Source organism: Manis pentadactyla, chromosome 10 (assembly GCF_030020395.1).
Source record: "Manis pentadactyla isolate mManPen7 chromosome 10, mManPen7.hap1, whole genome shotgun sequence".
NCBI lineage: Eukaryota > Metazoa > Chordata > Mammalia > Pholidota > Manidae > Manis > Manis pentadactyla.
Window position 1 is genome coordinate 113912685 of NC_080028.1, and position 12678 is coordinate 113925362.

At 36.0% G+C, this 12678-nt stretch overlaps 1 protein-coding gene across 5 annotated transcripts in view; it reads right to left on the reverse strand.

Annotated features, from left to right (window-relative positions):
- Positions 1-12678, reverse strand: part of PPFIA2 (PTPRF interacting protein alpha 2) — a 528118-nt gene that overhangs the window by 140686 nt on the left and 374754 nt on the right. For all 5 annotated transcript variants that reach the window (XM_057487534.1, XM_036912361.2, XM_036912337.2 and 2 more), the window contains one exon: positions 1072-1188. In XM_057487534.1, coding sequence (XP_057343517.1) covers positions 1072-1188 — 117 coding nt within the window. The remainder of the gene's footprint in view (positions 1-1071; positions 1189-12678) is intronic.

The following is a 12678-nucleotide window of genomic DNA, read 5'->3' on the forward strand; positions in this document are numbered from 1 at the left end:
TATGTCTTAAAGAAATAATATTAGGAAAAAATATATGTATGAGTACTATCCAATCCTTAGAAGTACTATAAGAATGTTTTAGACATCAAATGGTTTGTTAGAGTATAAACAAGATACCAGGTTCTTTAATAGAAGTCCCTCCATTTGTTTCAACTGAATAAGTAAAAAAAAAGTGCTTAATTTGTTTTCTGGTAGGAAGTCTAGTGCTGTTTGTTTGGTGGTCCAGTCACTTCTTAATCTCTATGCTTTAAAACATTTTGATATTCACAATGACACCGTGACCTGATTCATGCAGTCTTGATGATTAAGGAGCTTAACCATCCCAAGATATAACTTGTTAAAAGCAAACATCCGGGAGATTGTCTAAATCTCCTATACAGGATATGTAAATGTCTACATAATCTTTATCTGATTTCAGACCTACCAGCAACTGACCTCTCCCCCTTGGGCTGGTAACAAGTAGTTCAAGGACAACAAAAGGCCAAAGGGATGGCTGGTTTCCTTGGCTTGGGTATAAGCCTCACCCCAAAGCAGAATCACTGACTTTTAAAAATCAGTAAACATCCCATTACTCCAGATATCCTTTTACTTAATTTCTCATTAACAAGAGCACTGCTAGGGCCTGGGAAATATGGAAAATGCTAAGTCAAATAGATTACCAAAAAAGTTTGCAGTGATAAGCCACATTTTAGTAGCCAATTGTACATAATACCACTTATAAATAAAAATTATTGTTATTGCACTTTAAAAAGTCCAAGATATATATTATTGGTATGTCTATATTTATACAGATATATTTATTCAATTATATATGTGTTCAATTACATATGCAATTGAATTATTTTTAAGAGAATTAAGTTAATAGCAAGTAATGAGGAATTCAAATATATATACTGCATATGCATAAATACACATATATTATTTAACAGAATCAAAATAAAAGTAAAAAGGAAATTCATTATGAACTTTTAACAAACAAAAATTGTTTATTACATGATTTCATATTTCATATTTCTGTCAAATGATACAGCAAGTAACCATCCACGTAAGAGTATATTGTATTTGTCATACCTTTTCATGGATTTTCTGGCCGGGTTCCATCCCTTCAAGATGTTCTGACTCTGTGGATCCCTCACTTGATGCCATTTTTCTTTGTATATGAACATTTTGTTCACGCAAGGCAACAATCTGCAAAATAAAAGTACTGTGCTTTTAAAATCTAAAACAGAAAATAAAGTATAAAGAACTGATTTACTTGAATGTGATTAAGAACTAATGAATACAAACAAATAATCAGAAAATAAATTTTACTTATTTAAAATATTATTAAAATTGAGGTTAGCATTTTGAATATTTAAAATATTTATAGGAATGTGAAATTAAGAAATATATTCTAGTTGGAAAATGTATGTGAATCAATGGCATGATCCATGTGTTATTAATTCAGAAATTATTTTTTAAATTAATTTGTGAAGTGTGATAGAATTCATATTGGTCTCTATTTTTACAGTATAAAAAAACATGAGTGAAAAGATTGAAGGGTGAAGACTAATTATGAGCACATTCATTTGTACTAAGAAATAGCACAGCTGCAATTTTAAAACAAGCAAATACATAAGCTGAAAAATAATTTTGCGGCACTCTCATGAGCACTTCAAATTAAATTATTCTTACTGTCATTATGTTTTAAGGGCCATTATCTTAGCACTGCTAGTCCAAATATAGTTAATTTACAAAAAAACAAATTCTCGGAAGGCAAAAATAAATCCTTGCAAATTTTCAGTTGTTTCACAGACGTTATACTTTCAACTAAAAAATATCTCAGATACGTTTAGTTTAAGTGATCTTAGATACAGAGTAGAAAACAGCATTCTAGCAATTTAAAAATGATGTTTTAAAAATATATTTGCTATGTATACATATTATTTTGAAAGTTTTTTACAAGACACTAATACTGTAATTTTTTATTTCATGGCAAATTTTGTATTATCAACTCAGATATTAAATCAGTATTGGCTCTAAGGGAAATCAATATTCACAGTATTTAATACAGAATAAACAGTGATCATAAAAAACTTATGTTGAAATTATGAGACTAGTATGTCACACAGACCAATAATCACCAAATAAACAAAAGACACCAGTAGGTTGGGGCTTATCTTGCTGCCTGCCATTGTTTGCCCAGATCCACCACCACATGTTCACGAGATCAGGCGGTGCTGCATATGACCTCCGGCGTTTGCACATGACATCGTTTTGTAAGTGCATCGCTTCACAGTGAAGAACGATTCTGTAAATGCTCTTCTTTTACGGAATGCAGTCACCTAATAACTGGCTCTCTTGCGCCCATTTTTGGCCATATACAATCTTTCATCCACAAAACAGCCAGATTTCATCTTTTAAACTTAAGTTATGTCACTCCTCAGCTTTCTAAAGAACCTTAGCTTTCCGAACATATTTAGCATAAATTTAAACTTCTTCACACGTTCTATATCATCCTACATGATCCCCTTAGCCACATGGCCTCTTTCCTGTCCCTCAAATATATCTGGGTCTTTTCCACCCTAAACTGGCATCTTTATTTTCCTTCCTGAAACATTTTTCCCCAGCTCAGACCACAGCTGACATAACTTCAGCTTTCAGAACAGCTGAAACCACTCCTCAAAGAGAATGTACCTTGTCATCAAGCACTTATTATGACATCTCCCTCCTTATTTTTGTGTGTATTTCATTCATTAAAATATAATGTTTAATTCCTTTATTTACTTACTCACTTGGCTTGTTTCCTTAGCAGACATCCTAATAATATCTCATAGGAAAGTAATTTTAAAAGGAATACTTTATTGAAAACAACATGTTCATAGGAAGCAACACCTATTATTATATACAGGCAGTTCAATCAAAGTGTGTTGAATTAAATACTGAACGGATATGGAAAAATAAAGAATGTAAACCGAATTCATTCAGAAACAACAAAAGATAATGATTTTGAGTGTTTGGGAACCTTCAGAGGAATGCCTCTTATGTTAATTAGCATAGAAATGAATTACATCAAAGGAACAACAAGAATGAAATGGTCCCTGGATATAGCATTTTTACATTCATTCTTAACATCTTGTCTTTTGCATAAAACAATATTATAATACCATTAATACATAATTAAATTTTATTATGAGCTTTAAAAAATTCAAGTATTGTGTGCTAATATTCCATTAACACCCATAACTTAACAATGTTAAAACAAAGGTAACAATAAATTTAAAAATTCTATACATCTCTTTCATTATTTAATCTACTCAGAAGTGAAGAGAGACATTTTTTAAAAATATTTTAACACCAAATTTAACTCTCAGTTTACAGAATAATTTCGATTTTCTTAGTAATTCAGGTAAATTTCAAATACATCCTATTCCCTAAAAGAAAGCAGGCCATCTATAAAGGTTTACTGAATGACTAAGTAAAAGGATGAATTAATGTCCTTAATAAAAAAAGTCAAAATATCAGATTCATATGGAAAACACCATATGCAAATATAATTGTGCCACCACGTTAAAAAATGACAAACTTTAAGTTTTTCACAATGTATATACATGAAAAATCTAAGAAGGACCTAAGTTTCAATCGCTAACATGGAAAGTCTTCCTTTTTTTAAAAAAAGCAATTCCCCAAAGTAGATTTTTGAAAGAGGAGAATATACAATACTCTATATTCTCTACCACTCTAATATGAATTGACTCTATTTTTGCCCAATAACAAATTATCCTGGGTAGTTATGAAAGAAATGCTTTCAGCATCTGATTTAATGTAGACGTTAATAATCTTGATTCTTACTTTCACGGTGAGCAAAGTGAGAGGTTGTCTCCCATGGATGCAACTCTAGGAGCTAGGCTCACTCTTTCAAAGTGTTCAAAAGGGTGGAGAAGCTCACCTAGAAATCACTGGGGCTGAAAGTAGCACATGATAAGGTGCTTGAGATGTCCTAAAATTAAGTGAAATAAGGATTGGAGCATGGGAGGAGAGAGAGAAAAGGAAAGGTAATAAGACAATAGTCATGAGCTGTAGCTAACCAGAGACTCCATGTTCCTGGGTGTAGTCATTCCAACAATTACTTAGAAGGTCCCAGGACCATTGCATCCCTCTTGCACATGAACGGTGCTTGCCCATCATCGATAACCAACCGACAAGCCTTCTCTATAGACTAACCACCTATCTCCCAAATTTCCCTGCTTTGGGGTTAGCCCACCTTCTTTGTCTGTAGCCAATATGAATTAACAAACCTTGTTTCCTTGAGAGCCCCTCATAAATGTGCCCTGTTTCTTGAGTCTGGCAGACAAACTGTTTCTGTTAACTGCCTTTTCTGCTGGTGAAGCATAAACTTCCTGTCCCAGACTCAGTCCTTTTTCTAGTTAGCATATAAAGAGACAAAATAAACACTTTTATTTCAGAGATCTCTTGGTCTCCTGAGTTTTTGATTTATCACTCTTGAGGGAATTCTTCCATCTGGCTTATGAAGTGAATGCAGGAGATGGCTTGAGATCTAGCTCGTAATCGCAAATGGAATGAAAAAATAGCGGATAGCCCCAAAACATTCCCTGGGTCCTCACTGATTGGAAATGCTGCTGGAGGGAGGGCCAAGTAACTTTTCTGGAATACCAAACTATCCCAAATCCCATGCTAAATGTCATGACCTACCAAAAATAAGAATCACATTCGGGCAGTATTTGTCTCATACCCCCAATGTGGTATAACTGCAAGAAAGTACTGGAAACCAACTATGAGCTAAGCACTGTGCTAAACTATTTTAATCTGCAAAATAGGTTTTATGATCTACCCTTAACAAGTGATTAAAGTAAAATCAAGAGAGTTTATTAAGAACTAAGTCAGAATCAAATGAAAGTTAACTCCTTATCTTTATACTTTCTACTCTGTCACATTGCCTCACATAGCTTTGCATTTGGGCTCCAAGAAGTCAGGGGAAGTTAAGGGTGGGTGGGAATGGGAAGGCAGCATTTCCTTTCCACGTACTGCTACCCACCCACTCTGGAATCCTATTAATCCTATTTAATCCTCATTAAAGTATAGGCTCCTCCCTGGAGAGACTCATATATTGGTGGAGTTTGCATACATTTGCAGCCTATCAATTCACTGAAAGCCTATGGAACTCTGGTCAAGATGAACTTTCCACAATAATTTTAACTGATGAACTGTGATTTGTCAAGTGTTTGCTGACATTTATTTTTAAATGCCTTGCATACCTTCATATTCTTTTTGGGAACAACATCTTTCATTTTCACTGGGGAATTTTCCTTCCCTGTTCTAATCCTAGAGATACTGTCAATCAGGAGCCAGAGCTCATGGAAAATGTGTGGCACGTGACCCAAGCCAGTGCAATCAGTATTCCTTGAGACATTTCTGGCAGAAGGTTGGGGAAATATTTTTCTTTCTACTATGGGAGGCAAGCTGGTAGGATATTATCAGGATGCCATTTGCCATCAGTTCATGGAGAAATAGATGGAGACCTGATGAATTGCTTCTACTTTTTGACTCCAGCCATTCCTAAATCATCTTTACCCCAAAACTTTCAGTAATATTAACCAAAAATTTCCCCCTTGTGTTCAAACATGTGTCAATTGGTTTTCTGTCACTTTCAACTAAAAGTGTCTTTGTAAACAGAGCACATGACATGGAAAGCCACACAGCACATGCAGTACCTAAGTAGGGCTTTTGGAAGATGACCGAGAATGCACAAGAGAGCAATGAGAGAAACTTTTCAGGTATATGGAAGAGCAGAAACTCTCCTAGAGTTCAATGGGTTGTTTACTATTCCCATGGAAAAATGTATCTGGAAGAAGATGGAAGAATAACAGGTGACTAAATATGCTAAAGTGCTTCAAATAAAATTCTGGCATCTGTATTCTTCTTGCTTTCTGGCTAATTGCTCTGTCTTGACCTTTATTTATATCTGATTGCTCATTGAGATTCTGACAGCCTGACCCACGGCTTCTAGGCACTCCCAAATCCATTATATTTCCAAGTAAATATTCCAAGCATTGTTCTTTACTTTGCCTCTGTGAGATCATTTTTGGACCTTATCAATCTCTGAAAAGCTCTGATCCCATATACTGGACTAGTGGTGGTTGTGGTGGTCAGTCTTCCAGTCTAGAAAACTTAAAGGTCCTCATTCCTTTTTTCTATCAGATTATCTCTGGGATCCTACCCTCTATTCCAACTCTCTCCTATCCCCTTTCCTATGAACAATTGTTTTCTCTGATGGCATGAAGAGATTCATTCATTTCACAAATATTCTTCGGGTACTGGTGATGAACCAGGCATTAGAGAAATACAACCAGGTGGGGAGAGGGGAAAGCAGAAATTCTTCCCCCAATAAACTTTCATTTTTGTTTGGGGAAAGAAACTATAAACAACAATAAATATAATATATTTTAAATTGCAAAAAGGGAAAATTAAAAAAGGGAAGTGTATGTGAGGTGAAGTTTAATTAGGAGTTAGGTGATTCCTGAGTAGAGGCCTGAAGCTGAGAGTGAGGCGGCAACATGGATAGCTGGGGGAAGAACTTCCAGGTCTAGGGTATAGAAAACATAAGTCATTTTTGAAAAGAAAAGATTGAGCTGTTCAAATGACGTAAGATATTCTTTTTAAAAGAAAGTTAAAACATCAGTGATAGTTGATCCCTTGAAGACTTAAGATGTCAGGAGATAAACAGAAACATGTAATTCTTAAGAGAAATGAGAAGGGGGAGAAGATGGCAGAATAGGAAGGTACGGCAGAAACTTCTCCCAGCACACACACACCAAGGAAGCAACTACAGAAAATACAACTAACCCTGAAAACAACCTGAGGACTGCTGAGCATACCACCTGCACCTGGGGAAGGAGCGAGGACCACACAGAGAAGGGTGAAGTGGCAAGAGCTGTGATCAACTGGGTCCTCAGCACACAAGTGGAAGTAGGAAGAACAGAATGGGGAGGGGACTCTGCACACCTAGACCTGGAGATCTGCTCTGGGTTCACGAGTCCACACTGCACTGGATTCTGGTGATTAGCAGGGCTGGACACCAGGAAGAGCTGGAGCACTCTATGAGGCTGAAACTCTAGTCACTTGTGGAGGACAGGCATATTCCCATGGTCCCACTGAGACACAAAACAGGGGTGGTGGTTTAAAGGTTTTCCAGCAGTAGGAGGGGTGCTAGAGTGGCAAGAAGTGGACAGCTCTCTCTACAGGAGAAAGGGCTGGTGGAAGACACATCATCAGCCCTGCTGGGTCTAACAGGTTGGGCACTTGTGGAAGCCCCCAAATGCTCCATTCCCCTCACTGGTGGCTCAGCTGTAAGGTGCTTCTCTGAAAACCTACCCACCCAATTGACCCAGAAGCATCAGACTTCACTGCATGGAGGCAGAGGGAAGCTTTCCCAACTTTCTTGCCTCTGTTTCTGCTCCAAAAGACAGGCACTGGACATAGCCAACTCCGAGTGCTCCTTCCTCAAGGGTGGCCAGACCAGTGTACTGCATACTTGCTCACACATTGTGACCATATGCCTATGTGCCCTGCCACCACATTGGAGCTGCACGAACATCCCAGAACTGTGTAGCCATGCTGCTCACCCCATTAGCCCAGCAGCACCACAACCACTGCTGGGCAGGCAAAGGGTGTCCTGTCCACAATGATCCCAGCAGAAGTGCCCCTGCTCTTCTCACATTGGGCCAGCTGAGGGAAACTGCCTTCTTCAGTAGACAAAGATACACTACTACTGGCAAACAGACAGGGAGGTGGCGCAGCCTACAGCTCACCAGCAGTAACTGGGACTCCATGACAAAGGAGAACCAAGTACTGGAAAGGAGAGTCTTGAGATTCTGGACACTACAGGACATCTTCCTCACAAAGTCATTACTCTCTAGACCAGGAAGCATAGTAGACCCATCTAATACAAAGGATGAAACACAGAAGTGCTGACAAAATGAGGAGCAAAGGAATATGTTCCAAACAAAAGTACAAGATAAGACACCATAAAGAGGGCTAAATGAAATGCGGATCACCAATCTTCTTGATAAAGATTTCAAAATAACAGTAATAAATATGCTCACTGATCTGCAGAAAACTATTGATGATCTCAGGGAGGACTAAAACAGAGATAGAAGAGTTGAAAAAGAGACATTCAAAGCTGAAGAAAACAGTAATTGAAATGAAATATACAATGGAGGGAATGAGTAATAGATTGCTGCAGGTAGAGCAGACAATCCATGAAGTGAAATTAGCAAACAGGAAAACAATGAAGCTGAGGAACAGAGAGATAAAACAATCTCCAGAAATGAAAGGATGTAAAGAGAACTGTGTGACAATTCCAAATGAAACAATATTCACATAATAGGGATACTAGAAAGAGAAGAGAGAGACAAAAGGGTAGAAAGTCTCTTTGAAGAAATAATTGTTAAAAATTTCCCTAATCTGGGGAATAAAATAGACACCCAGATCCTGGAAGCTCAGAGAGCTCTTAACAAAAGGAACCCCAGGAAGACAACACCAAGACATATAATAATTAAAATGGCAAAGATAAAGTATAAGGAGAAGATATTGAAGGCAGCCAGAGAGAGAAAAATCATTCCTTATAAGGGAAACACTATTAGGCTATCATCAGACTTCTCAGCAGAAATTTTATAGGCCAGAGGGAGTGGCATGAAATATTTCATATATTGAAACAGAAGGGCCTTAAACCAAGAATCTACCTAGCAAGATTATCATTCAAATTGGAAGGAGAGACTAAATATTTCCCACATAAATGAAGGCTGAAGGAATTTATAGCCACTAAACCAGCATTACAGGGTATGTTAAAGGGACTTCTTAGATGAAAATGTTCTTAAGCCTAAACAGTTTTCACCAGTGAAAATAAACCCACAGTAAAGGTAGTAGACCAATCAATTACCAAGCAAGTATGAAATAAAAACAAAATAAGGCCAAACAAAAGCAGTAAAACCAATAACTCGTAAAAAGTACAGATTATGATATCTAATACATAAAGTGTGGAGGAGGAAACAATAAGTAAGAAGTATTTTTAGATTGTGTTTGAAACAGAGTGGTCATCAACTTAATATAGATTGTGATATAGTTAGGAAGCTATCCATGAACCTTATGGTGACCACAAACCTAAAGCTGATTTTAGATAAACAAAAAATTTAAAAAGAGAAGTCCAATCAAAACTCTAAAGAAAACCATCAAATAACAAGAGTATAAGAGAGGAAGAAAGGAAAAGACAGGAACTACAAAAACAACCAGATAATAATTAATAAAATGGCAAAAGTACATATCTGTCAATAATTACCTTAAATGTAAATGGACTGAATGCATGACTTAAAAGACATAGAGTGGCAGAATGAATTTAAAAAACCATACATCTATATGCTGCCTACAAGAGACTCATTTCAAAGACATACTCAGACAGAAAGTGAATGGATGGAAAAAGATATTTCATGAAAATAATAGGGAGAATAAAGAAGGAGTAGCAGTACTTTTATCAGACAAAATACATTTCAAAAACAAAGAAAGTAACAAGAGGACATTACATAATGATGAAGGGGTCAGTCCACAAGAGGATATAACCTTTATAAATACCTATGCACCCAACATAGGATAACCTAAATAAGCAAGACAAATACTAACAGAATAAAGGGGGAAATACACTAGAACTCATTCTTGTAAGACACACACCACTCACATCAATAGACAAATCAACCAGACAGTAAATAAGGAAACAGAGGCACTGAACAACACATTAGATCAGATGGATTTAACAGATTTCTACAGAACTGTCCACCCAAAAGCAGCAGGATACACATTTCTCTCAAGTGTACATGGAACATTCTCCAGAATAGATCACATACTAGGCCACAAAAAGATCTTCAATAAATTTAAGAAGATTGAAATTGTATCAAGCAGCTTCTCAGAACACAATGGTATGAAAACAGAAATAAATTACACAGAGAAAGCAAAACAGCCCACAAACACATGAAGGCTAATCAGCATACTTCTAAATAATCAATGGATCAATAAACAAATCAAAACAGAAATCAAGCAATACATGGAGAGAAAAAAAAACAAACATTCACAGTCCAAAGTTTGTGGGATGTCCCTAAAGCAATTCTATGAGGGAAATATATAGCAGTACTGGCCTACTTCAAGGAACAAGAAAAACCCCAAATAACTAGTCTAAGCTCACAATTAAAGGAACTAGAAAACAAAGAACAATGAAACTCAAATTAGTAGAAGTAGAGACATAATAAATATCAGAGCAGAAATAAATAAAATAGAGAAAAAATAGAAAAAATTCAACAAAACCAAGTTATGGTTCTTTGAGAAAATAAACAAAACAGACTACCACCTTGGAAGATATATCAACAAAAAAAGAGAGAGTACACAAATAAAATCAGTAATGAAAAAGGTATAGTCACAACAGATCCCACAAAAATACTAAGAATTATAAGAGAATTCTATGAAAAGTGACATGCCAATAAATTGGACAACCTAGAAGAAATGGACAAATGCCTAGAAAAATAATACCTTCCAAGACTGACCCAGGAAGAAACAGAAAATCTGAACAGAATAGTTACCAGTAATGAAATTCAATTGGTAATCAAAAAAGTCCCAACAAAAATCTGGAACCAGATGGCTTCACAGCTGAATTCTACCAAACATTTAAAGAGATAATACACATCCTTCTTAGTGTATTCCAAAAAGTAGAAGAGGAGGAAATACTTCTAGACTAATTCTATGAGGCCAGCATCACTGTAATACCAAAAAAAGACAAAGACACTACACAAAAAATTACACACTAATATCTCTGATAACTACAGATGCAAAAATCCTCAATAAAATCTTAGCAAACCAAATTAAACAATGTATCAAAGGGTTCATCCATCACAGCCAAGTGAGACTTGTTCTAGGGAAGCAAGCATGGTCCAATATTCATAAATAAATCAACATAATATATCACATTAATAAAAAGAAGGATAAAAACCACATGATCATCTCAATAAATGCTGAAAAATCATTTGACCAAATTTGACATCCATTCATGATAAAAACTAAAATAAATGGCTATAGAGGGTATGTACTTCAACATAATAAAGGCCATATATGACAAACCCACAGTTAATACGATACACAATGGTGAAAAACTGAAAGCCTTCCCTTGAATAAAATGATGTCCACTCTCACCACTTTTATTCAACATTGTACTGGATGTCCTAGACAAGATAAAGGAAAAAAATGCATCCAAATTAGTAAGGAAGAAGTTAGATTGTCACTATTTGCAGATGACATGACATTACATACTGAAACATCCTAAAGACCCCACCAAAAAAACTATGATAACTAATAACTAGATTCAGCAAAGTTGTAAGATATAAAATCAATACACCAAAATCTGTTGTGTTCTTATATACTAATAACAAACTAGCAGAAAGAGAAATCATGAAAACAAATCCATTTACCACTGCATCAAAAAGAATAAACTACCTAGGAATAAACATAACCACAGAGTTGAAAGACCTGTACTCTGAAAACTATAAGACACTCATGAGAGTAATTACAGAAGACACCAATAAATGGAAATCTACCCCATGCTCATGGATAGGAAGAATTAACATCATCAAAATGGCCATCCTGCCCAAAGCAATTTACAGATTCAATACAATCTGTATCAAATTTCCAATGACCTACAGCAAATAACAGTGAAATTCATATGGAACTACAAAAGACCCTGAATAGATAAAACAATCCTCAGAAAGAACAAAGCTTGGGGTATGACACTCACTGACTTCAAGCTATACTACAAAGATAAAGTAATAAAAATAGTATGGTACTGGCACAAGAACAGACCCATAGATCAATAGAAGAGAGAGCCCAGATATAAACTCATTCACATGTGGTCAATTAATATACAATAAAGGAGACATGAATATACAGTGGGGAAAAGACAGTCTCTTCAATACCTGGTGTTGGAAGAACTGGACAGCTACATTCAAGAGAATGAAATGGAGTTACTGTCTAAGTCCATACCCAAAAGTAAACTCAAAATAGATTGAAGACCTACATGTAAGATATGAAACCATATAACTAATAGTAGAAAACAGGCAAATCTCTCTTGAACATTAACATGAGCAATATTTTCCTGGACACATCTCCTTGGGCAAGGGAAACAAAATCAGAAATGAACAAGTGGCACATCAGACTAAAAATCTTCTGTACAATAAAGGACGCCATGAGCAGAACAAAGAGGCAACCTACAGTATGGGAGAATATATTCATAAATGATTTACCTGATAAAGCATTAACATACAAAATACATAAGGAACTCATACACCTCAAAACCAAAAAAAAACAAATAACTCAGTTAAAAAATGGGCAGAGGACTGGAAGAGAATTTTTCCAGAGAAAAATACAGATGGTCAAGAGGCACATGAAAAGTTCTCCACATTGCTAATCATCAGGGAAAATCAAAGCACAACTATAATGAGATATAAACCTCATACCAGTCAGAATGGCCACTAGACAAGGAATAACAAGTTTCGGCTAAGATGTGGAGAAAAGGGAACCCCCATACACTATTGGTAGGTATGTAAACTGATGCAGCCACTGTGGAAAGCAGTATGACAGTTCCTTAAAAAA